Source organism: Microcaecilia unicolor, chromosome 9 (genome assembly GCF_901765095.1).
Source record: "Microcaecilia unicolor chromosome 9, aMicUni1.1, whole genome shotgun sequence".
Taxonomy (NCBI): domain Eukaryota; kingdom Metazoa; phylum Chordata; class Amphibia; order Gymnophiona; family Siphonopidae; genus Microcaecilia; species Microcaecilia unicolor.
The window spans coordinates 212,351,338-212,373,266 of record NC_044039.1 but is presented as its reverse complement, the minus strand read 5'-3'; the positions used below and the strand labels follow the sequence as shown (position 1 = coordinate 212,373,266).

Here is a 21,929-nt window from a genome sequence, read left to right as displayed (position 1 = left end):
TTTCCAATACTTTCCTCCAAAACTGAGCTAACTTTGTGCATTCCAAGAAAGTGTGAATCAGTGTGCCCTCTCTATGTTTACACCTCATGCATGTACTATCCTCCCATAGCCCCATGCGCTTACCCTTTTCCCGTGTTATGAAAGCCCCATGCAGTAGCTTGAATTGCATCTCTTGCAAGTTCGCACTAGGGGTTGATTTAAAGGCCAATGTGAAGTAATTAGACAGCATATCCACTGTGACCTCTTCTCCCACCTGCTCCCCCCACCAACTTGCCAAGCCAGCAAAAAAAGTAGCTTCCTTCTGCTCCTTCCCCAGGGCGTACCACACCGCCAGCTTGTTTGCTGATTCCGGCATCTGACAGAACAGCATATCCAATCGGGTGAAGGCGGGCCCCCGGGACTTCGCAGGAGTCAGTGTGGCGCAATAGTGCCTCCACTGTAGAAATGGAAAAAAGTCTGCTTTCTCTAGGTTCCACTGGGCCTGCGTCTGCTCAAATGAGGGGAAGGACCCCTCTTCAGATGTAATAAAATGTCCCACATAACGACACCCATTTTTTGCCCATATCTTAAACCGTGATACCCCTTGTCCCGCTGGAAAGTCAGGGTTGTCCACTGCAGCCAGGAATGGAGATGCTCCTATAGCCTTCCCCAGACTTACTCTCCACCACTCCCAGGCCCTCTGTAACGGCTGTAACAAAAACTGCAATTCTCCCTTCCTACCCACCCTCCTCTGTATTAGGTTAAATGCAGAGTGAGGGAGAAGTTCGTCTTGCCAGATGTTTTTCGGTGCGTATCTATCGGTACTCCCATGTAGTTCGTAGATCCATCTAAGTAAGGCTGCCACGTTATACAGGCGGAGGTCTGGAAAGTTTAGCCCGCCCTTAGCTCTGGGTAAGGTTAGCTTAGCAAAGCTAATTCTAGCCCTGCGCCCGGCCCAGATAAAAGTGCCTATGAATCCTTTGTAATACAGCTCATCCTTGCGTGTAATCCACAGTGGCAGCATTTGCAATGAATACAGAATTTTTGGTAGCATTACCATTTTAACGAGGGCTACTCTGCCCAGTAGGGAGAGCGGCAACTCCTTCCAGCGCTGGCACAACGCCTTAAGGCTGTCCAACTTATCCAGTACATTCCGCCTGTAAATCTCTCGCATGTCACTATGTAAATACACTCCCAAATATTTTAGCGTACCCTCTGACCATGCCAAGGGAAAATTAGGCAGCTGCCTGCATGTGCACGGGGATGACACCGGCAAGGCCTCCGACTTATCGAAGTTAATCCGTAAGCCTGAAAACGATCCGAACTGCACGAGTAAATCTACCAGGTTATGGACACTTGCTGAGGCATTATCTAAATAGATGAGCATGTCATCAGCGAACAAATTGATTTTGACTTCCTGGGACCCCAGTCTAATACCTTCTACTGCACTGGTCTGGCGAATTTTAATAGCAAAGGGCTCTAAAGACAGTACAAATAGCATGGGCGAGAGTGGGCAACCCTGCCGCGTACCCCTTTCCAATGAGAAAGTCTGAGACAATGCCCCATTGATTAGTATCTGGGCTGTAGGATGGCTATATAGAGCTCGGATTCCACCCAAGAATTTTCCCATAATGCCAAATTGAGGTAAGACCCAGAACAAGTAATCCCATAAAATCTTATCAAAAGCTTTCTCAGCATCTAAACTTGTAATTATTGCGTCTCCGGAAACCTTTCCTTTTCTTTGTATAACTGTCAACGCTCTCAAGATATTAGAGGAGGCATACCTCCCTGGTACAAATCCTGCTTGGTCCGTGTGTATTAACTCAGGCAAAACCCTTCCCAACCTATTTGCCATAATGTTCGCAAACAGTTTAATATCTTGATTTAAGAGCGAGATTGGTCTATAAGAGCCCAACTTCTCTTCATCCCTGCCAGGTTTAGGAAGCACTACTATATGGGCATGTGTGAGCCCTCCTCCCGCTCTTCCGGAAATACACAAGTGATGACATAATTCTTGAAAAGGGGAACAGATTTTGATTCCCAGAATCTTGTAGAATTCCGGCCCTAACCCATCAGGACCTGGCGCTTTGGCCAACTTTAAACGTTTAATCGCCAGATTAACCTCTTCTCCCACTATCGGTTCATTCAGTTGGTCTCTCTGCTCATTGGATATCTGTGGTAGAGAAATATCCTGGAAGAATGCCTCCCTTTGCTCCCTGTCTACCTCTCCTTTATTATATAACTCTTTATAAAACCTCACAAACTCCTCTTGTATGCCTTCATTCGTGGACACTACCTCCCCTACAGGCGACTTTATCTTTGTAATGATCTTCCTTGCCCCTCTACATTTCACCAGAGATGACATCAACTTCCCTGCTTTATTCCCCCATCGAAATAGATTATATTTATACATGTTTATATCTTGGGCTGCTCTCTCATTCAAAACGTCATTAATGCATTTCCGTATTGCCCAATACTCTTTTTTCGCCTCCTCATCTTTCTGACGGGCACATCTCCCTCTTAACTGTTGTAGTTGGTTTGACAGGGTAACTAAGCGCTCATTTCTCTCCCTGTTCTTTTTCGCTGTATACGCCAATATGTGTCCCCTAAGTACGGCCTTTCCCGCTTCCCAGTACACAATAGGGTTCACTGTCTCTGGATCGTTGTCCTTTATATAGTTGTCCCATGCTAACATTAGAAAAGTGCGAAATTCCAAATCTAAGTACAAGGTAGGGTTCATACGCCACATCCTCGTCTCACTGCCCTGCCTCCATTGTATATCCACCCATACCAAACAGTGATCTGACACTGCCCCGTCTACTATTTCTGCCGCATGCGCCTTCGATATAAGAGAGGAATCTATCAATAAATAGTCCAGTCTCGCATATACCCCATGCACTTGTGAGAAAAACGTATAATCGTAGGACTCTGGATTCAGCATGCGCCAGATATCAATTAACCCCAATTCCTTCATCAGAAAGTTTACCCCTTTATCTTTCCACGCCGAGGGATGTGGTTTTGCTGGCTTGCAGTCTATCAGGGGGTCTGCAGTAATATTAAAATCTCCCCCAACTACCAACTTGTACCCGCTAATCGCCACCAACTGCGCTAGCACCCCCGAGAAGTAAGAGTGGGAGTATACATTGGGAGCATATATAGAACAAAGAGCTACTCTCTGACCCACTATTTCCCCCAACCAAATAACATACCGACCTTCCGGATCCTGCACTATTTTATGTGTAGTAACATGGTGCTTTTTATGGAACAGAATGACAACCCCTCGCTGCCTGTTGTTGAAGGACGAGGAAACTAGTTCTCCCACCCATCCTCGTTGTAGTTTTCTATGCTCTTGTTGCGTGAGATGTGTCTCCTGCATAAAAAGTACATCAACTTTCATCCTGGCACAATAAGACAAAACCTTAGAGCGTTTGATAGGGGAATGGATACCATCCACATTCAAGGATCCAAATCTCAAACTACCCATATGACTTCGTGCATCTGGTGGGCTTGCTGATTACCTGAAATCCAGAGGCAGTGTCCCAGCTCACCACCTCCCTCTCAAAGAATGGCTTTCTCCTTTTTCCACTCCTGTCTTCACGCCAGGCTGTCGTCTCCCCTACTCCAGGAGCCCCCTTCCCTCCTCCCCCTATCCCGCCCCCCAAGTCCCCGCCCTCTCTCCCACCTTCACATCCCGTCCACCATTCGCACCCCACATCCGCTCTCCACCCGCTCTCCCCACTCACACACACACCTACCTTCCCTTTTACTGCCTCCCCCTTCCCTGCCCTTCCCTCCAGAACACCCAGTGTTGCAACCCCTGCCCAAGAAAGCTGCTCCCCCCTCCTTCCTCTTCTCCCCGATCCCCCCCTCTACTGCTGCCATTATGCTATTCGTGGCCACAGCTTCTTACTACTCCCCCCCCTCTTAAGCAGGAATACCTTTAGTAACACCTTTAGTAATCTTAACCCAGAATATTTCCTCATAAAATACATCCTGTGTTACTGCCTCCTCTTTAGTTTACTACTGCATTACAGCATTACCTGCGAGGCTAAATGAATACAAATAGTAAATTATCCGCATAACTATACTCAAAAGAAAGAAAAAGGAAGAAACATAAAAGGATGCAGACATGCTCTGTGCGGGTGAGCTATGGGTATCCTCCTCATGCCTGCAGCGTTCTTCACTTGCATCCCCGCAGACTCCAAAGCAGCAGGCTCAGAGACGCCGTCACATCTCCGCAGTTAATATATGATTTACTTTTGTCTACATTTCCACCAGGCCTCAGATGCCTCTTCCTTAATACTCACAGACTCATAACCCCTCTGTAACAATATCTCCCAGGGGAAGTTGTCCACCCTATGTGAGGAGTGGTCTGGTCACAAAATCATAAAGCAAAAAATGCAATCCCCGCATTGTGGAGCCACGTGCTCATCTCCTGATTTACTGTCCTTAAAACATATCCGATGTTCTGATTCGCAGTTTTATCCAATGCCGGCTTAAGTCCCCTGGCATGATCCCAGCTCACTTCAGTCGGTCTACAAACGATTGAAGCTCCTCTGGTTTCTCCATAAACAGAACTTGCCCCTCATGCAGCACTCTCACCTTTGCTGGGTACTGTAGTGAAAACTTGATCCCCTTGTGAAAAAGCTGGGAGCAAAATGGAGACAGGCGCTTCCGGAGCTCCGATACTTTCGGCGAGAAGTCTGGGAATAACAGCACTGCGGTTCCCTGGTACTCCAGCTTCCTTTTCTGACGATATTTTTCCATTAATCTCGCCTTGTCAGCGTAGTTGAAAATTCGGGCAATCACAGGGCGCGGCCTGCTGTTCTGATCTTTCAGGGCACCCACTCGATGCACCCGTTCCGCCTTCAGTCGCTGCCCCTCCACCTCTAGGCCCAGCTCTTTTGGTAGCCACGTTTCCACCAGTTCCCAGATCTCCTTCTCTTTCACAGTCTCTGGCACTCCTACCAACCGAATGTTGTTGCGCCTGCTCCTATTTTCCTGATCCTCTACCCTGTCTTCTAGCACTTTGCATCTTTTTTCCATGACCGCCAGCTTAGCTTCGATTCCACTCACCGCATCTTCTTGGTGGGAAATCCGCTCCTCTGCATGCTGTAGTCGGGTACTCTGTGCCGCCATATTTTCTTTTAAGTCGTCCATAAAGACATGTAGCGTGGACAACTTATCATCCAGCACTGCAGCCATGTGCTTCATTATTTCTTGGATTGCCGCCGCTTGCAGAGCGACCACCGGAGGATCTGAGCTCGCTGTTTCTTCCCCCTTCTCCTTTCCGGTCGCCATTTTGACTGTGTTTTGCGATCCGCGCCTTTTCTGTGTTCGCGGGGTCTTTGCCGGCATTACCTGCTTGCCGCACCACGCCGCTGAATCGTCGGCACTAGCTCTTCCTGGTGCTGTTCGCTGACTTTTTCTTATTAACTTGGGGGTTGAATCGGGGCAAAAAGTGCGATAAATGCCGTTTTATGTAGCGTGGCAGAGGAGAGCAGCCGCGGGACGTCCGTCTAGGTTCCTGCCATCACGTGACCCCCCGACGTCACTGTGTTCTAATCGGCTTAGCAGACCACATGCAGGGGTCCACGGTCCCAGGCAGGTTAGAACGTTGGAGGCGAGTATTATTATATAGGATATATTTCTTAAATTTTCCATTTAGGATCCGTTTCATTGTCACCACTCCCCTTCCTGGTTTCCCATTAAAGAAAAATAGATTTAGATCAGAGGTTCTCAACTCAGTCCTTGGGACACAGCCCGCCAATCAGGTTTTCAGGATATCCACAATGCATATGCATGAGAAATCTGCATGACCTGCCTCCACTGTATGCAGACCTCGCTCCTGCATATTCATTGTGGATATCCTGAAAGCCTGACTGGCTGAGTACCCCTGATTTAGATGAATGAATTGGGACCCAAGACCAGTGGACTATGTTGCAGAAGGTAGGGGGGATTGATTTAAATAAATAAAATAATGGGGGAAGGGAAGGGGGATGGCACCCAAGAAGTGGAGGAGTGGCTTAGTGAGTGGAGGAGTGGCCTAGTGGTTAGAGCACCGGTCTTGCAATCCAGAGGTGACCAGTTCAAATGCCACCGCTGCTCCTTGTGATCTTGGGCAAGTCACTTAACCCTCCATTGCCTCAGGTACAAACTTAGATTGTGAGCCCTCCTGGGACAGAGAAATATCCAGAGTACCTGAATGTAACTCACCCTGAGCTACTACTGAAAAAGGTGTGAGCAAAATCTAAATAAATAAATATATGGAATGTTGCTGCTATTGAAGATTCTACATGGAATGTTGCTACTGTTTGAGGTTCTAGATACACTGTTGCTAGTGGAGGAGTGGCTTAGTGGTTAGAACACTGGTCTTGTAATCCAGAGGTGGCTGGTTCAAATCCCACTGCTGCTCCTTGTGATCTTGGGCAAGTCACTTAGCCCTCCACTGCCTCAGGTACAAACTTAGATTGTGAGCCCTCCTGGGACAGAGAAATATCCAGAGTACCTGAATGTAACTCACCTTGAGCTACTACTGAAAAAGGTGTGAGCAAAATCTAAATAAATATTTGAGATTCTACATGGAATGTTGCAACTATTTGAGATTCTACACAGAGATTCTACACAGAATGTTGCTAGTGGAGGAGTGGCCTAGTGGAATCCCACTGCTGCTGCTCCTTGTGATCTTGGGCCAATCATTTAACCCTCCATTGCCTCAGGTACAAACTTAGATTGTCAGCCCTCCTGACACAGAGAAATATCCAGAGTACCTGAATGTAACTCACCTTGAGCTACTACTGAAAAAGGTGTGAGCAAAATCTAAATAAATAAATATATGGAATGTTGCTACTATTGAAGATTCTACATGGAATGTTGCCACTTTTTGAGATTCTGGAATGTTGCTACTGTTTGAGATTCTAGGTACAATGTTGCTAGTGGAGGAGTGGCTTAGTGGTCAGAACACTGGTTTTGTAATCCAGAGGTGGCTGGTTCAAATCCCACTGCTGCTCCTTGTGATCTTGGGCAAAGTCAGTTAACCCTCCATTGCCTCAGGTACAAACTTAGATTGTGAGCCCTCCTGGGACAGCGAAATATCCAGTGTACCTGAATGTAACTCACCTTAAGCTACTACTGAAAAAAGTGTGAGCAAAATCTAAATAAATAAAATAAATAAAGAAGTAGGGGGAGTGCTGCCGGGTGAATAAAAATCATGCAGGCAATTCTGTAACTAGGCGTTACCATATAGACTCCCAAATTATATGGGCTGTGAGCTTACTATAAGAGCAGTTGCATACCATATTCTTATAGAACACTAGCATAAGTCGGAATCTACACCGCTACATTTACGAATTCCCACTTATGCCATGTCAGTAGCGGGAGTAAATACATGCGCCTAAATGCGGCACCTTAGCGTGTAACCTACAGTATATCTGAGTTCCATACATTAATTCTGGATACGCCCATGCGCCACCCACACCCCTTGCGTTCATAATAAATATGGGTCAATTAGTTTTTACCTGCTAATTTTCTTTCCTTGAGTCCCTTCAGACCAGTCCAGAAAGTTGGGCAGTTCTACGCCTAAGTTATACAATACTCTAAGCACACAGCTAGCACTTATGCATATGTACGTGCTAGTAATCTGTAACTTGTGTGTGTAACCTGACACCTAACTTCAGGCAGCCAGCTATAGAACGAGGGGGAATGTTCCTAATTCAGCACTGCTACTGATGTAAAAGTCGTCTGTGGGACAGGGGTTCTCAAACGTAGTCCTCAGGATACATCCAGATTTTCAGGATGCCAACAATGAATAGGTGTGAGATATTTGCATACAATGGAGGCAATGCATGCAAATTTATTTCATGCATATTCATTGTGGATATCCTAAAAACCTGACTGGCTAGGTATATCCTGAGGACTGTGCTGAGAGCCCGTGCTGTAGGGGTATCTCCTGAAGTTATCAATGGCTGAGGAGGACTTGTAGACCTTCAGAAGTTACCATGAGCCCATCCTCCTCCCAGTGAGCTGTCAGACGATGGCAATTCCAGTAAAACTGCAAACGACACCCCATCCGATTCTTCTCCTGTGCTGCTTACAATAATGGCGATCCTCAAAACCAGGGGTTCTCAACCCAGTCCTTGAGAAAACGCCTAGACAGTCAGGTTTTCAAGGAATTCACAATATGCATGAGATATCAATACGCAGGCACTACCTAATTCTATGCAAATCTTATTGTGGATTCCCTTAAAACCTGACTGGCTAGGTGTTGTCTCAAGGACTGCGTTGAGACAGCCCCTGCTCAAGACAGTTGCCCCGTCACGTGGGCGGTTAGGTCACTGGATGCCCACTCAACCTGCTGCAGTAGACTTTCTAAAGAGCAAGTCAATAAATTAGTATCTGTGTCATGGCTGACCGCAGTTAGGATCCCCTATAAGTTGCAAAGCAAGGCAATTCACACCGATTAAAGGCAGGTCCCATAAAAACAAAAGCAGACCTGACAAGCCGACACCAGTGAATTTAAGAACAGCGTAAACATTTGCCACAGAACAAGAGAACACTGTCTCAGCTACGTTTGACTAACCAGTGTGTGCCTACCCCCCCCCCCCCCCCCCCCCCCCCACCCCAGCCACCACCTCTCCATTTTGCATTTTCAGTCAGATTTCAAGTTAAAACACCCAAGGTAAAATCCCTGGTGCCGGGGACTGGCACTAAAATGCAAAATGCACCATTTTTTTGCTTCTGTAACAGAAAGACAAAAATTCAAGAAGAGAAGAGGTTGCCACATAGCAGGAGGCAGTGGCCCACACTGGCACAAGCAAACTCAGCTCATCATTTGCCACCCTGTGTATATTCAGCTTTCGGAAAGACATGGGGTGATAGAGTAATATTATCCACCTAACAAAAACACAAGCAAAAAATATTCATTGAAATGACGTACCTTGATGTATTTGCTGTTAAATGGCCTCTCATTCCAGATCTGCAAGGGACAAAATATGAAACTCAGAAGTGTCTAGGATACATAGAGGCATATTTTCAAAGCACTTTGGGAGGCTAAGTTCCATAGGTTTCTATGGAACTTTGGGAGGCTAAGTGCTTTGAAAATAAGCCTCATAGTAACATAGTAGATGACGGCAGAAAAAGACCTGCACGGTCCATCCAGTCTGCCCAACAAGATAACTCATATTTGCTGCTTTTTGTGTATACCCTACTTTGATTTGTACCTGTGCTCTTCAGGGCACAGACCATATAAGTCTGCCCAGCACTATCCCCGCCTCCCAACCACCGGCTCTGGCACAGACCATATAAGTCTGCCCAGCACTATCCTCACCTACCAACCACCAGCCCTGGCACAGACCGTACAAGTCTGTCCAGCACTATCCCTGCCTCCCAACCACCAGTCCCGCTGCCCACCACCGGCTCTGGCACAGACCGTATAAGTCTGCCCAGCACTATCCCCGCCTCCCAACCACCAGCCCCGCCTCCCGATCTTGACTAAGCTCCTGAGGATCCATTCCTTCGGCACAGGATTCCTTTATGCTTATCCCACGCATGTTTGAATTCCGTTACCGTTTTCATTTCCACCACCTCCCGCGGGAGGGCATTCCAAGTATCCACCACTCTCTCCGTGAAAAAATACTTCCTGACATTTTTCTTGAGTCTTCCCCCCTTCAATCTCATTTCATGTCCTCTCGTTCTACCACCTTCCCATCTCCGGAAAAGGTTCGTTTGCAGATTAATACGGATACGGATAAGAAGGGGTCAACTCAGGGAGACAGTCGAGTTTGATCTGAGAAGGGCAACTGTCTATTCCTCCACTGCTATTTGAAGAGTCGCTGAGATAAGGAACCACACGAGTACTCTATTAATCATGTGTAGATCGTTACATTAACAGTCGAGAGCTCTGATCAGTCCCAACTGCAAGTGACATTATTTCAAGCAACTGCAATTAAAACGTCAAATATTTCCCAGAAATTAAACTCAAAAAGATGAATTCCAATGATATTTCATTGTTTAAACTAATGCCGATGATTGCACAGAAGCAAATCCTCGGCGTACGAAATATATAACGCAACAGCGAAGATGACTCGAAAATAAGCAGATGGTGCTTCAGATGGTCTAAACTTTATTTTCATTTTTTTTTTTTAGACAAACGAGCCTTCGCTTGTAGCCTAGAAGCTCGTGTGAGCTTTCAGTTGTTTCAGCGCACAGAGCGCTTTGTGTGTTTGTTGGTTTTTTTCCATACCGATTATAGCCAACATCCCAAGTGGACGTTTCAGTGCAATTTAAAGAGACTCCTGATGAAGGCCTTGCTGGCTGAAACACAGCTGTGTCAAGTCACATTTAGACTAGCTGAAGCATCGCCTGCTTATTTTCGAGTCATATTGTTTAAATTAAGAGAGACTATATTTAGCCATCTATTGAATTGCTTTAAATTTTCTTTTTCAATTTGGAGGTCAACTGCTACTACTACTACTTATCATTTCTAAAGCGCTACTAGACGTACGCAGCGCTGTACACTTGAACATGAAGAGACAGTCCCTGCTTGATACAGCTTACAATCTAATCAAGACAGACAAATAAGGCAAATAAGGGACAAGGACAAAGAGTAGCAAGATTCCAGAATCCCAAAGACTACTACTACTACTTATCTACTATAATAAAACTCACCTCAACGTTCTGAAGACAACATTCTGAAGTCACTCAATCACTCCCTGACGGACCAATCAGAAAAAACACCCTCAACATTCTGAAACACAAAGGACCATCATAACACCGTTCCCAGGCAACACTAGGCAACGTAAGACGGACCAATCAGAGGAAACTACGTGACAATAAGGGAGGAGCATTCCCCTGCAGAATGGCCCATTATCTGTGCAGCACGGAGAGCACAGAACCACCGCTGGAACAAGAGAAGAATATTCTTGCTGTGGGTATGTGCAAAAATAGACCGGGGGGGGGGGGGAGGGGGGAATTTTTAAATGCATAATGCCAGTACTGAAGAATGCCAGAGGGCCTATAGCACAGACTATATTTGGGATCGCTTGACATGGAGTCAGAGGAGTCGGAAAACAACGTGCCCGTCACCATCTGGGACGTGGGCGAACAGGACAAGCTGCGGCCCTGCTGGAAGGATTACCCGTGACCCAGCCAACAGCGACCAAGGAAGGGGGAGGAGTAGGGAAACACGCGGAGCGTGTTTCCCTACTCCTTCCCTGCCTAGGAATCGCTGGAGACTGACTGCCAAACTAACGAAACAACCGTACACCGACGCACTACCTCCATCATTCAAAAGGCATCCACTCTTTCTTCAACAGAAATGCAAACTAATAATACAAAACAAAGAATACCCGTTTTCTCACGCAGCTACAGGTAACTCCCCACCCCCTTCCTCTTCACCTTTTGCCAAAGCGGCCATGCCCAACCATCCTAAGCCTCAGGCAAGCCGTCTCCCACCTCGGGGATTCCCCGAGCACCCGGAAAAAGACGGCGCAGCTTCCCGCAGCGCATGTTCCAGCATTCCCCTGCAGCCGGCCTGAAATGGACCGAACATACCGGATCACCACCCGATGGCCCGAGACCGTGCTCCTCTCCCTTCCGCCAATTTAAAACAACCATCCCCGTCCTCAGGCAAGCCGTCTCCCACCTCCAGGATGCCCCGAACCCCAGCCCAACGGAAAAAGACGGCGCTGCTTCCCACAGCACATTTCTCTTCCAGTGTTCCCCTACAGCAGCCCTGAAACGGCCAAAAAATACCGACAGACCAAGAATGTGCTCCTCTACCTTCCGCCCATCTAAAACAACACTGCTGCCTCAGCACAACACAAAAAAAAAAAAACCCCGGAAAAAACAATCCACCACTCAGCAAAGGCTGACCCCCCTACAACCACATTTACATTTCACCAACACAAAGACCCCCCTCCACAAACCTCCTTGACAGACAAAACCACACACACACAATACAACAGACACACACCCTCAAAGCCACACACCAATCCATCCCACTTTGCCAGCACAGCACAGCACATCCCCCAACCCCCCAAGCAAAAAAACAAAAAAAACAAACAAAAAAAAAAGACACACATCAACAACCTGCACACACACCCCACCCTCACACACACACACACAAAATAACTCTGTGACACATACACACACACAAAAAAAGCCACATGCTAACGCCCATTTCATTGGTTCGACTTTCTTTACAACTTAGAAATTAATTTGCAGCGCATTCTGGTACCAGTACTACGTAAAAACCGCCAAAGGGAGCAAAGTGAAAAATTTAACACCTGGTATATTCAGGGCTGGGGTTCTTGAAACCTCATTCACCTACAGTTTCAGTGCTTGGTACCTGCCCAGGCTGAAGAGCTGTTACAGATAGAAGTTACTGGCAGGGGGGGATCAGAGGTTGAAAAGTAGGGACCTCCCCTCCCCCACACACGCACAAGCGCACCCACCCAAATAAAACTTAAGGAAAGATTTCCCAGGCCGGCTAACCTTTCTGCACAGCTGCAATTGGGTAAGTAAGGAGACACGAGTTCAGTCTTTGGACTGTCAGATTTCCCATCTGTTTAATCCATTAACCTTACTCCTAATTTGTTCATTATTCTGACTTCCTCCTCAGTGTTAATCAGTTTAAAATCTAGTAAACAACCACTTAAAGGATTATAGCAGTACAGCAGAGGTTTCAATCATCATGTGAATGGTTTTTAAACTGCCAAACCCTTAGCGGAGATTGGGTTGCTATGCTGGTAATTGGGGAAACAAAATGGGAGCTGGGCAGACTTCTACAGTCTAAGCCCTGAGAAAGGCAAGGACAAATCAAACTCGGGTAGACAAATAAAGTATCACAAACCATGTAAAATGAGTTTATCTTGTTGGGCAGACTGGATGGACTGTTCAGGTCTTTATCTGCTGTCATTTACTATGTTAGTCTTTGGGGTTCTACACGGAATGTTGCTACTAATTGGGATTCCAGAATCTTGTAACTCTTTGGGATTCCAGAATCTTCAGAACTTTTAGTACAAGAACAGTGCTGGGCAGACTTCTACGGTCTATGCCCTGATTGTGACTGAATAGAAAGGGATGGGCTACGCCCTGATTGTGACTGAATAGAAAGGGATGGGCTAGAGTGTAAATTTTAAGAGACTTCGACGTTAGCTTCAGAACTTAGTACAAGGAGAGTGCTGTGCAGACTTCTACGGTCTGTGCATTTAACTATGTTACTCTCAGGGGCTCTACACGGAACGTTGCTACTAATTGGGATTCCGGAATCTTGTAACTCTTTGGGATTCCAGAATCTTCAGAACTTTTAGTACAAGAACAGTGCTGGGCAGACTTCTACGGTCTGTGCCCTGAGAAAGGCAAGGACAAATCTAACTCTGTTATGCATATAAAGTATCACATACCATGTAAAATGAGTTTATCTTGTTGGGCAGACTGCATGGGCCGTACAGGTCTTTATCTGCCGTCATTTACTATGTATGTTAAAAGTAGAGGGTAAATCTCTGCCCCTACAAAAGGCTCTGTGTAGTAAGAAAATATAAATTCAGGTGAGAAATTTTCAGCAAAACCTAAGGCCTGCAACCTACTTGCAAGAGAAGGGTCCATTGCTGCCAGCCGGGAGGGAATCATCTGAGGTGGTGCAAACATAGCCGCAAGCAACATGGCTACGGTCTCCCTTCCCCCTCCCCAAAATAAAATGGTCTACCGCTGCTCCAGCTATGTTTAACTTGTCGGCTGTGCCCAGCCAAAAGAACCAAAGCACTGCTCATCCGATGGCTCTTCAGCGTCAGAAGAAGAGGAAACCACAGCTTTCTCCTCCCACTGTTGGTATTTCGCCACCACCACAGTAGACCTTTGTGCCCCACAAACAGAAGAGCGCTTGTTTTCATCCTGTAGCACTGCCATAGTGAAAACACACCAGTGACCTTACTAGTCTAAGAAAACCAATGGAGTTAAAAGCAAACGCCTTTCAGGTAAATCACAGTGGGAAAATTAAAAAAACAAAACAAAGCAGCATCGACACAGGCAACTGCTAGTCTAACTGTCGAGCAGCAATTAAGTTCAGGCACTCAAGAAATTCCCCCAAGGGGGTCTGAAGCACAAGAAAAATATAACCTCTTAAGGGGGAGCGGGGGGGGGAAAGAGAAAAAAAAATAAATTTGGTCTGGAGGGACATCTCTTAAAAAAAAAAACCCAAACGCCACCCCCTTCTCAGACTGCAGCTTTTCCTTTTGGTCTTTTGTTTGTTTGTTTTTAATATATGGCTGACCAATGAAAGGAAATAAAGTCCTACCAGACCACCATAGGTTCCATTGGAAGCCTATCACCTGCTGGAGACTGAGAAATACTGACTGGCTGAAGGGTTGCACAAGGTTCTTAAGCATTGACATCACATCACACTAGTTCTCAGTCTCCCCCTGCTGCCAGGACAGACGAACCTGGCCTTACAGCTTTAGGAAATTAATGTGAGCAAGTGCAAGGTGATGCATGTGGGACAGAAGAACCCAAACTATAGCTAATGCAAGATTCCACATTGGAGTCACTGACCAGGAAAAGGATCTAGGAGTCATTGTTGACAATACTTTCAAACCTTCTGTGCAGTGACGCCTAAGAAAGCAAACAGAACGTTAGGAATTATTAGGAAAGGAATGAAAAACAAAAATGAGGACGTTATAATGCTTTGTATAGCTCCATGGTGCGACCGCACCTTGAATACTGTGCGCAATTCTGGTCACCGCTTCTCAAAAAAAGTTATAGTGGAATAAGGAAAGGTATAGAAAAGGGCGATGAAAATGATAAAGCGGATGGGACGGCTTCCCTATGAGGAAAGGCTAAAGTGGCTAGGGCTCTTCCACTTGGAGAAGAGACGGCTGAAGGGAGATACGATACAGGTCTATAAAATAATGAGTGACTTGGAAAGGGTAGGCGTGAATCGCTCATTTACTCTTTCCAAAAATACAGGGACTAGGGGGAACACAATGAAGCTATTAAGTATTGCAAATTGGAGATATTTCTTCACTCAATATGTAATTAAACTTCAGAATTTGTTGCCAGAGAATGTGGTAAAAACAGTTAGCTGAGCAGGGTTTAAAAAAGACAGTCCATCAAGCCATTATTAAGATGGACTTGGGGAAAATCTGATGCTTATTTCTAGGATAAGCAGCATAAAATGTATTGCACTGTTTTAGGATCTTGCCAGGTACTTGTAACCTGGATTGGCCACTGTTGGAAACAGGACACTGGGCTTGATGGACCAGTGGAATGGTAACTCAAGTTTAGTAGCCCAAAAGTGAATATTTTAGGCACAAGCCTTGCAAAGGAATATTGTAACTATTAAATCCAGACACATGGGACAGGGGAGGGTGAGATAAGGCATAACTAGGATACTTTCTGCCATGTGCTTCATTCATTTGTCTTTAATAGACTTGGAAATTGGACTCGTAAATTTTGTTTCGGCCCAGAACATGTCACAAAGCACAAAATTTGCCAAATGGTCTAGATCTGGAAGTTTATTTGCCTGTATGTTCGCTTAAACATGCCGTTCCCCAAGGGCTTCTTACACTCCTGAATAAAAGGCCAAAATGACATCAATCAAGCCCATTTTGAGATTTCTGCAGCCAGGATACAACTAGCCAATTTAAAGGTGGGCTCCACTTGCACCCTGTACAGGAGCAATTGCTGCTTATGCTTTTTACAAAATCTGAAAATGGCCGCCGGAGTCCTGGCAGCCATTTTGGCTCGGGAGCCAGAAGGGGCAAGAGCAACTAAGGATCGCTCTTGCCTGGAAGAGGCCACTAGACCATCAAGGCATTTAAAAATAGGCACAGGGAAGGCCTTCGGGTGGTTAGGCAGCCTGGTTGGGGGGGGGGGGAGGGGGGGTTCTGAAATCTAAATTCAGTTAGCCTCTAGTTTCAATGACCTTTGGTCTGTCACAGTATAGCAGCTCTTCCGAGTTAAATGTAAACCTGCTTTGCATCCACAAAAGTCCAACCACTCCCCAACAGGCAAGACATTTCTCCCTGGAACTCGCCATACAAAAAAATATTCCAATTCTCTTGTCATCTTGGCAAGCAGTACCTACCATTTTGCCCTATTCAGGACACTAATCCATTCCCTCGTCTTGAGCCATTTCGACTGCTGCAATGGAATTTATACCGGTTGTAAGGAGCACGCCCTTAAGAAACTCCAGACAGCGCAGAACACAGCGGCGAGGCTGCTATTTGGCAAATCTCGATTTGAGGCAGCAACGCCCCTTCGTGAGAAGCTCCACTGGCTCCCGATCAAAGAACGGATTGAATTCAAAGTCTGTGCTCTTACCCACAAGATTGTATACGGGGACGCTCCAGCCTATACGTTCAGCCTGATCGACCTCCCGCACCTATCTCAATCTCCACTTTCCTAACTGCAGGAACTTAAGATACAAGCTGCTCTTTGCCTCTTCATTTTGCTTCCAGTGTCCCCGTTATTGGAACGCTCTGCCATCAACGTTAAAAGAGAGACTACCAATCACAGACTATTCAAGAAATCCCTAAAGACCTACCTATGTGAGCGATCATTCTCCTCAGCTGCTTGACCTTCTGCATCTCCGCCTTCCTTCCCCTGCTGTTTTCCCTCTCTTCCCCTCGTCTACTTTATTCTCTGCTTTGCACTAGTACTAATTATGCTGAACTTTTCCTCAAACGCTGTAAGCCACATAGAGCCTGCCTTGGTGGGATTATGCGGGATATAAATGGTCACAATAAATAAATAAAATCTAACATAAATTTCTCAACTACCAAACACACTGTGAAATACAAAAGCCTGAAAAAAATTCTAGCATGCATATAAGAAACCTGTTATACAACATTTGAACTCAGTCCTATAATTCAAACAGCAAAACCTGACCTACAACTATGAAAAACTACTATAGATCTCTACACAAAACTACGTGTAAACAGAATAGTGTACCCTGGTCAAAGGCAAAACAGCTACTTAGGAGCCAGCTCTGAATCCAGTGGGTGCTGAGAACCCCCAATATTGAGCAAGCTGCTTCACTGTGTCCAGGGAGAAGGTGTTTATATTGTGTCTGGCACCCCTAATCGTTTTGAAACATTGGCACCTTTGCACAGATAGACCCTCGCCAAATACAGACCACAAAATTAAAAATAGAAACATGAAAACAAAAACTGAACCGGTGGTCAAAAATCAGCATTTACCACAAGGGGGAAAGAAAATAAAATTCATTTCCTCTTGTACTGAACACAATACAAAGGACATCCACAATGCGCATTTCCCAAAACTAACATATTGCAGTTCATAAATCCAGAATGAACACTTTCTACCTTTGCTGTCTGGGCATTTTATTTTTCCCCGATTATGTTGGTTCAAGTGAGTTTCTCTCTTCTGCTAACTCTTTCCAGTGGCTGCTATTTGCCCTATCTTCTTCTATTCCCTCACATCTGTCTCTGACATATTGATCTTTCCTTTTTAACTCTTTTCTCCCTGTTCACTCAAATTTCACCCTCCAGTTCTCCACCTCCTTATTTTCCACTTACCTAGCAGCTTTCCTTCTCTCAGGCCTTAGTTCTCCCATTAACACTCTCACTCCTTCCCCAGTCTCCCATTCCCCATTACCACTCTCACTCCTTCCCCAGTCTCCCATTCCCCATTACCACATCTTTACCCTCTGTACTCACCATCTTCTTTTCACTCATCTCCTTGAAACCATGTGGGAGAAGACATGGAGGACTGTCGTGTTCAGCATCTCCCCGCCTTCCACCTTTGTAGCTCATCATTTCCTCTTTCCTTCTCTCCATAGTGCAGCATCTCCTCCTTTCCACCCCTCTCCCACCCTTACAGCCCAATATCTATCCCTCTCCCCTCCCCCATTTGTAGCCCAGCATCTCCATATCTCCTCCTTTCCCCAAGGTCCAGCATCGTATTTCTTGTCCCTACACAGCTGGGGACCCCCACCCCTCCTTCGGCTGTACCTTTTAAATGTTTCTGCTTGTAGAGGCCGCCAGCAGCAATGAATATGCGCTGATCTCGCAATCCCCATAGCAGTCTCTGATGCTTCCTGCCTATGCGGGAACTGGAAGTTGCACCAGAGAAAAAGCTATGGGGAGGGCAGAAGCAGTGATCGGCACTGCTGCTCAAAATGACTGACTTCTTTCTGCCACTGCAGAGCAATCTAGATATCATTACCTCTCGCCTTGACTACTGCAACCTACTCCTCACTGGCCTCCCACTTAGCCATCTATCCCCCCTTCAATACGTTCAGAACTCTGCTGCACGTCTTATCTTCCGCCTGGACCGATATGCTCATATCACCCCTCTCCTCAAGCCACTTCACTGGCTTCCGATTAGGTACTGCATACAGTTCAAGCTTCTCCTACTAACCTACAAATGTACTCAATCTGCAGCCCCTCACTACCTCTCTACCCTTATCTCCCCTTATGCTCCTACCCAAAACCTCCGCTCACAGGACAAATCCCTCCTCTCAGTACCCTTCTCCATCACCGCCCTTTCTGCCTCATCTCTCCCTATGCTTGGAATAAACTACCTGAGCCCATAAGCCAAGCCTCCTCCCTACCCAACTTCAAATCCTTGCTCAAAGCCCACCTCTTCAATGTCGCTTTCGGCACCTAACCATTGTACCTCTATCCAGGAAATCTAGACTGCCTCAATCTTGATTGACTGCACTTTTTGTCCTTTAGATTGTAAGCTCCTTTGAGCAGGGACTGTCCTTCTTTGTCAACTGTACAACACTGCGTAACCCTAGTAGCGCTTTAGAAGCGTTAAGTAGTAAGTAGTATATGTTGTGTGTATTCTAACTTGAACAAACACAGAAAGAAGGATGAAAATGCCCTCAAAGTGTTTTTTATTGTGACAAGGCGGTGGCCGTAGCGAGAAGGTTGCTAGGCTGTATAGAGAGAGGTGTGACCAGCAGAAGAAAGGAAGTGTTGATGTCCCTGTACAAGTCGTTGGTGAGGCCCCACCTGGAGAATTGTGTTCAGTTTTGGAGGCCGTACCTTGCGAAGGATGTTAAAAAAAATGGAAGCGGTGCAAAGAAAAGTACGAGAATGGTATGGCATTTGTGTTCCAAGACGTATGAAGAGATTTGCCGACCTGAACATGTATACCCTGGAGGAAAGGAGGAACAGGGGTGACATGATACAGACGTTCAAATATTTGGAAGGTATTAATCCGCAAACAAATCTTTTCCAGAGATACGAAGGCGGTAGAACGAGAGGACATGAAATGAGACTGAAGGGGGGGGCAGACTCAGGAAAGATGTCAGGAAGTATTTTTTCACAGAGAGGGTGGTGGATGCTTGGAATGCCCTCCCCGGGAGGTGGTGGAGAGGAAAACGGTAACGGAATTCAAACATGCGTGGGATATACATAAAGGAATCCTGTGCAGAAGGAATGGATCCTCAGAAGCTTAGCCGAAATTGGGTGGCGGAGCCGGTGGGGGGAAGAGGGGTTGGTGGTTGGGAGGCGAGGATAGTGGTGGGCAGACTTATACGGGTCTGTGCCAGAGCCAGTGGTGGGAGGCGGGACTGGTGGTTGGGAGGTGGGGAATCCTGCTGGGCAGACTTATTCGGTCTGTGCCCTGAAAAAGACAGGTACAAATCAAGGTAAGGTATACACATATGAGTTTATCTTGTTGGGCAGACTGGATGGACCATGCAGGTCTTTTTCTGCCGTCATCTACTATGTTACTATGTTATTGCCTTTAGGTAAACCAAGCTGTGCAAATCTCACTGCAAGGCTGAAATGCTTAATTGTAATCGTACCTGAAACATAAGGGGAAAAGCCTGGGTACACTATGCTGGACAAGCCAAAAATCCTTCCACAAGGCTGAAAACACTTTTTCTCATGGCTCCCCAGTATATTTGCTCATGATGGCCTCTTCATCTTTATCCCTGAGAACGTTCCGAGCTTTACACTGTGTCCACGTATGTTCCATAAACACAATGGCTGCAGCTTTGAGTTTATGTAACAAGTCACCAGTTCATTAATCAGATCAGTGAACTGGGTAAAATGTCAAGCTGTTACTCACAGCACAGCAACACAAAGAGAAGTCAAAAGCATCAAGGGCCTTCAAGGTCGGGATAAACTACTACTAATAATAATCATCATTTTTATAGTGCTACTAGACGTACACAGGGCTGTACACAGAACATGAAGAGACAGTCCCTGCTCGACAGAGCTTACAATCTAATTAGGACAGACAACCAGGACAAATAAGGGATAAGGACAAAGAGTAGCAAGATTCCGGAATCCCAAAGAGTAGCAAGATTCTGGAATCCCAAAGAGTAGCAAGATTCCGGAATCCCAGAGAGTAGCAAGATTCTGGAATCCCAGAGAGTAGCAAGATTCTGGAATCCCAGAGAGTAGCAAGATTCCGGAACCCAAATAATAGCAAGATTCTGGAATCCCAAAGACTACTACTACTTATCATTTCTATAGCACTACTAGACGTACGCAGCGCTGTACACTTGAACATGAAGAGACAGTCCCTGCTCGACAGAGCTTACAATCTAATTAGGACAGACAAACAGGACAAATAAGGGATATGGGAATTACTAAGTTGGGAATGATAAAACATGGGTACTGAACAAGTAAGTAAGGGTTAGGAGTTAAAAGCAGCATCAAAAGTTGGGCTTTTAGCCTAGATTTGAAGACGGCCAGAGATGGAGCTTGACGTACCGGCTCAGGAAGTCTATTCCAGGCATATGGTGCAGCAAGATAAAAGGAACGGAGTCTGGAGTTAGCAGTGGAAGAGAAGGGTGCAGATATGAGAGATTTACCCAGTGAACGGAGTTCCTGGGGAGGAATGTAGGGAGAGATGAGAGTGGAGAGGTACTGAGGAGCTGCAGAGTGAATTCACTTGCAAGTCAATAAGAGGAGTTTGAACTGTATGCGAAAACAGAGAGTCAATGAAGTGACTTGAGGAGAGGGCTAATATGAGCATAGCGACACTGGCAGAATATGAGTCGTGCAGCAGAATTTTGAACATATTGAAGAGCAGAGAGATGACTAAGTGGGAGACCTGTGAGAAGCAAGTTGCAATAGTCTAAGCGAGAGATAAGAGTGTGGATAAGGGTTCTGGTAGTGTGCTCAGAAAGGATAGGACAAATTTCGGTGATATTATAGAGAAAGAAACGACAGGTTTTAGCAGTCTGCTGAATATGTGCAGAGAAGGACAGAGAGAGAGAGAGAGGAGTCGAAGATGACTCCAAGGTTACGAGCTGATGAGACAGGGAGGTTGAGAATGTTATCCACAGAGATAGAGAATGAGGGAAGAGGAGAGGTTGGTTCATTTGGTCCTTTATTCAGAGACCCGACACAGGCCGTGTTTCGGCGTTAAGATGCCTGCATCAGAGGTCAGATGAATGGGTTTCAGCTAAAAAAAAAAAAACCACGATGTTCCAATACAAATCGATCAAGGACCAAAGTTACTCAGTCGTATAATACTTTATAACATTGTGTTTCTGTTTTTTTAAGCTGAGACCCATTCACTGGACTCCTGATGCAGGCATCTTACGCCGAAACACGGCCCATGTCGGGTCTATGAATAAAGGACCAATTGTTTATCCCAACTGTAAAGGCCCTCGGTGTTTTTCGATTGTGTTGTTGTTCACCGAAAGCTCGATGAATAGCTAAACAGCGAACTAGTCATCACCTTAGCTGACTAAATCAAGAGAGAAATAGAAGAAAGAAAGAGCCAAATGCAGGAAAAGCACAGAAGACTTATCTCTCTATATAAAACGCACCTCCAACGTTCTAATGAAGCCTCTCTTAGCAAAGTGAAGGGGGTGAGATTGCATTGTGTCTGCCCCGCCCACGCGTCAAACGTGATGACGTCGAGGGCGGAGCAATGACACAACCAATCGCATCGCTCGGCAGCGAAGCATCAGGGAAGGAGGCGGCGCTCTCGACGTCTAGCCTTCCCTTCGCTGTGTT

General features: G+C 46.0%; 1 protein-coding gene across 3 annotated transcripts in view; it reads right to left on the bottom strand.

Annotated features, from left to right (window-relative positions):
* GALC (galactosylceramidase) overlaps positions 1 to 21,929 on the bottom strand; it is a 152,818-nt gene that overhangs the window by 69,401 nt on the left and 61,488 nt on the right. For all 3 annotated transcript variants that reach the window (XM_030214067.1, XM_030214065.1, XM_030214066.1), the window contains exon 6: positions 8,915 to 8,953. In XM_030214067.1, the coding sequence (XP_030069927.1) occupies positions 8,915 to 8,953 (39 nt within the window). The remainder of the gene's footprint in view (positions 1 to 8,914; positions 8,954 to 21,929) is intronic.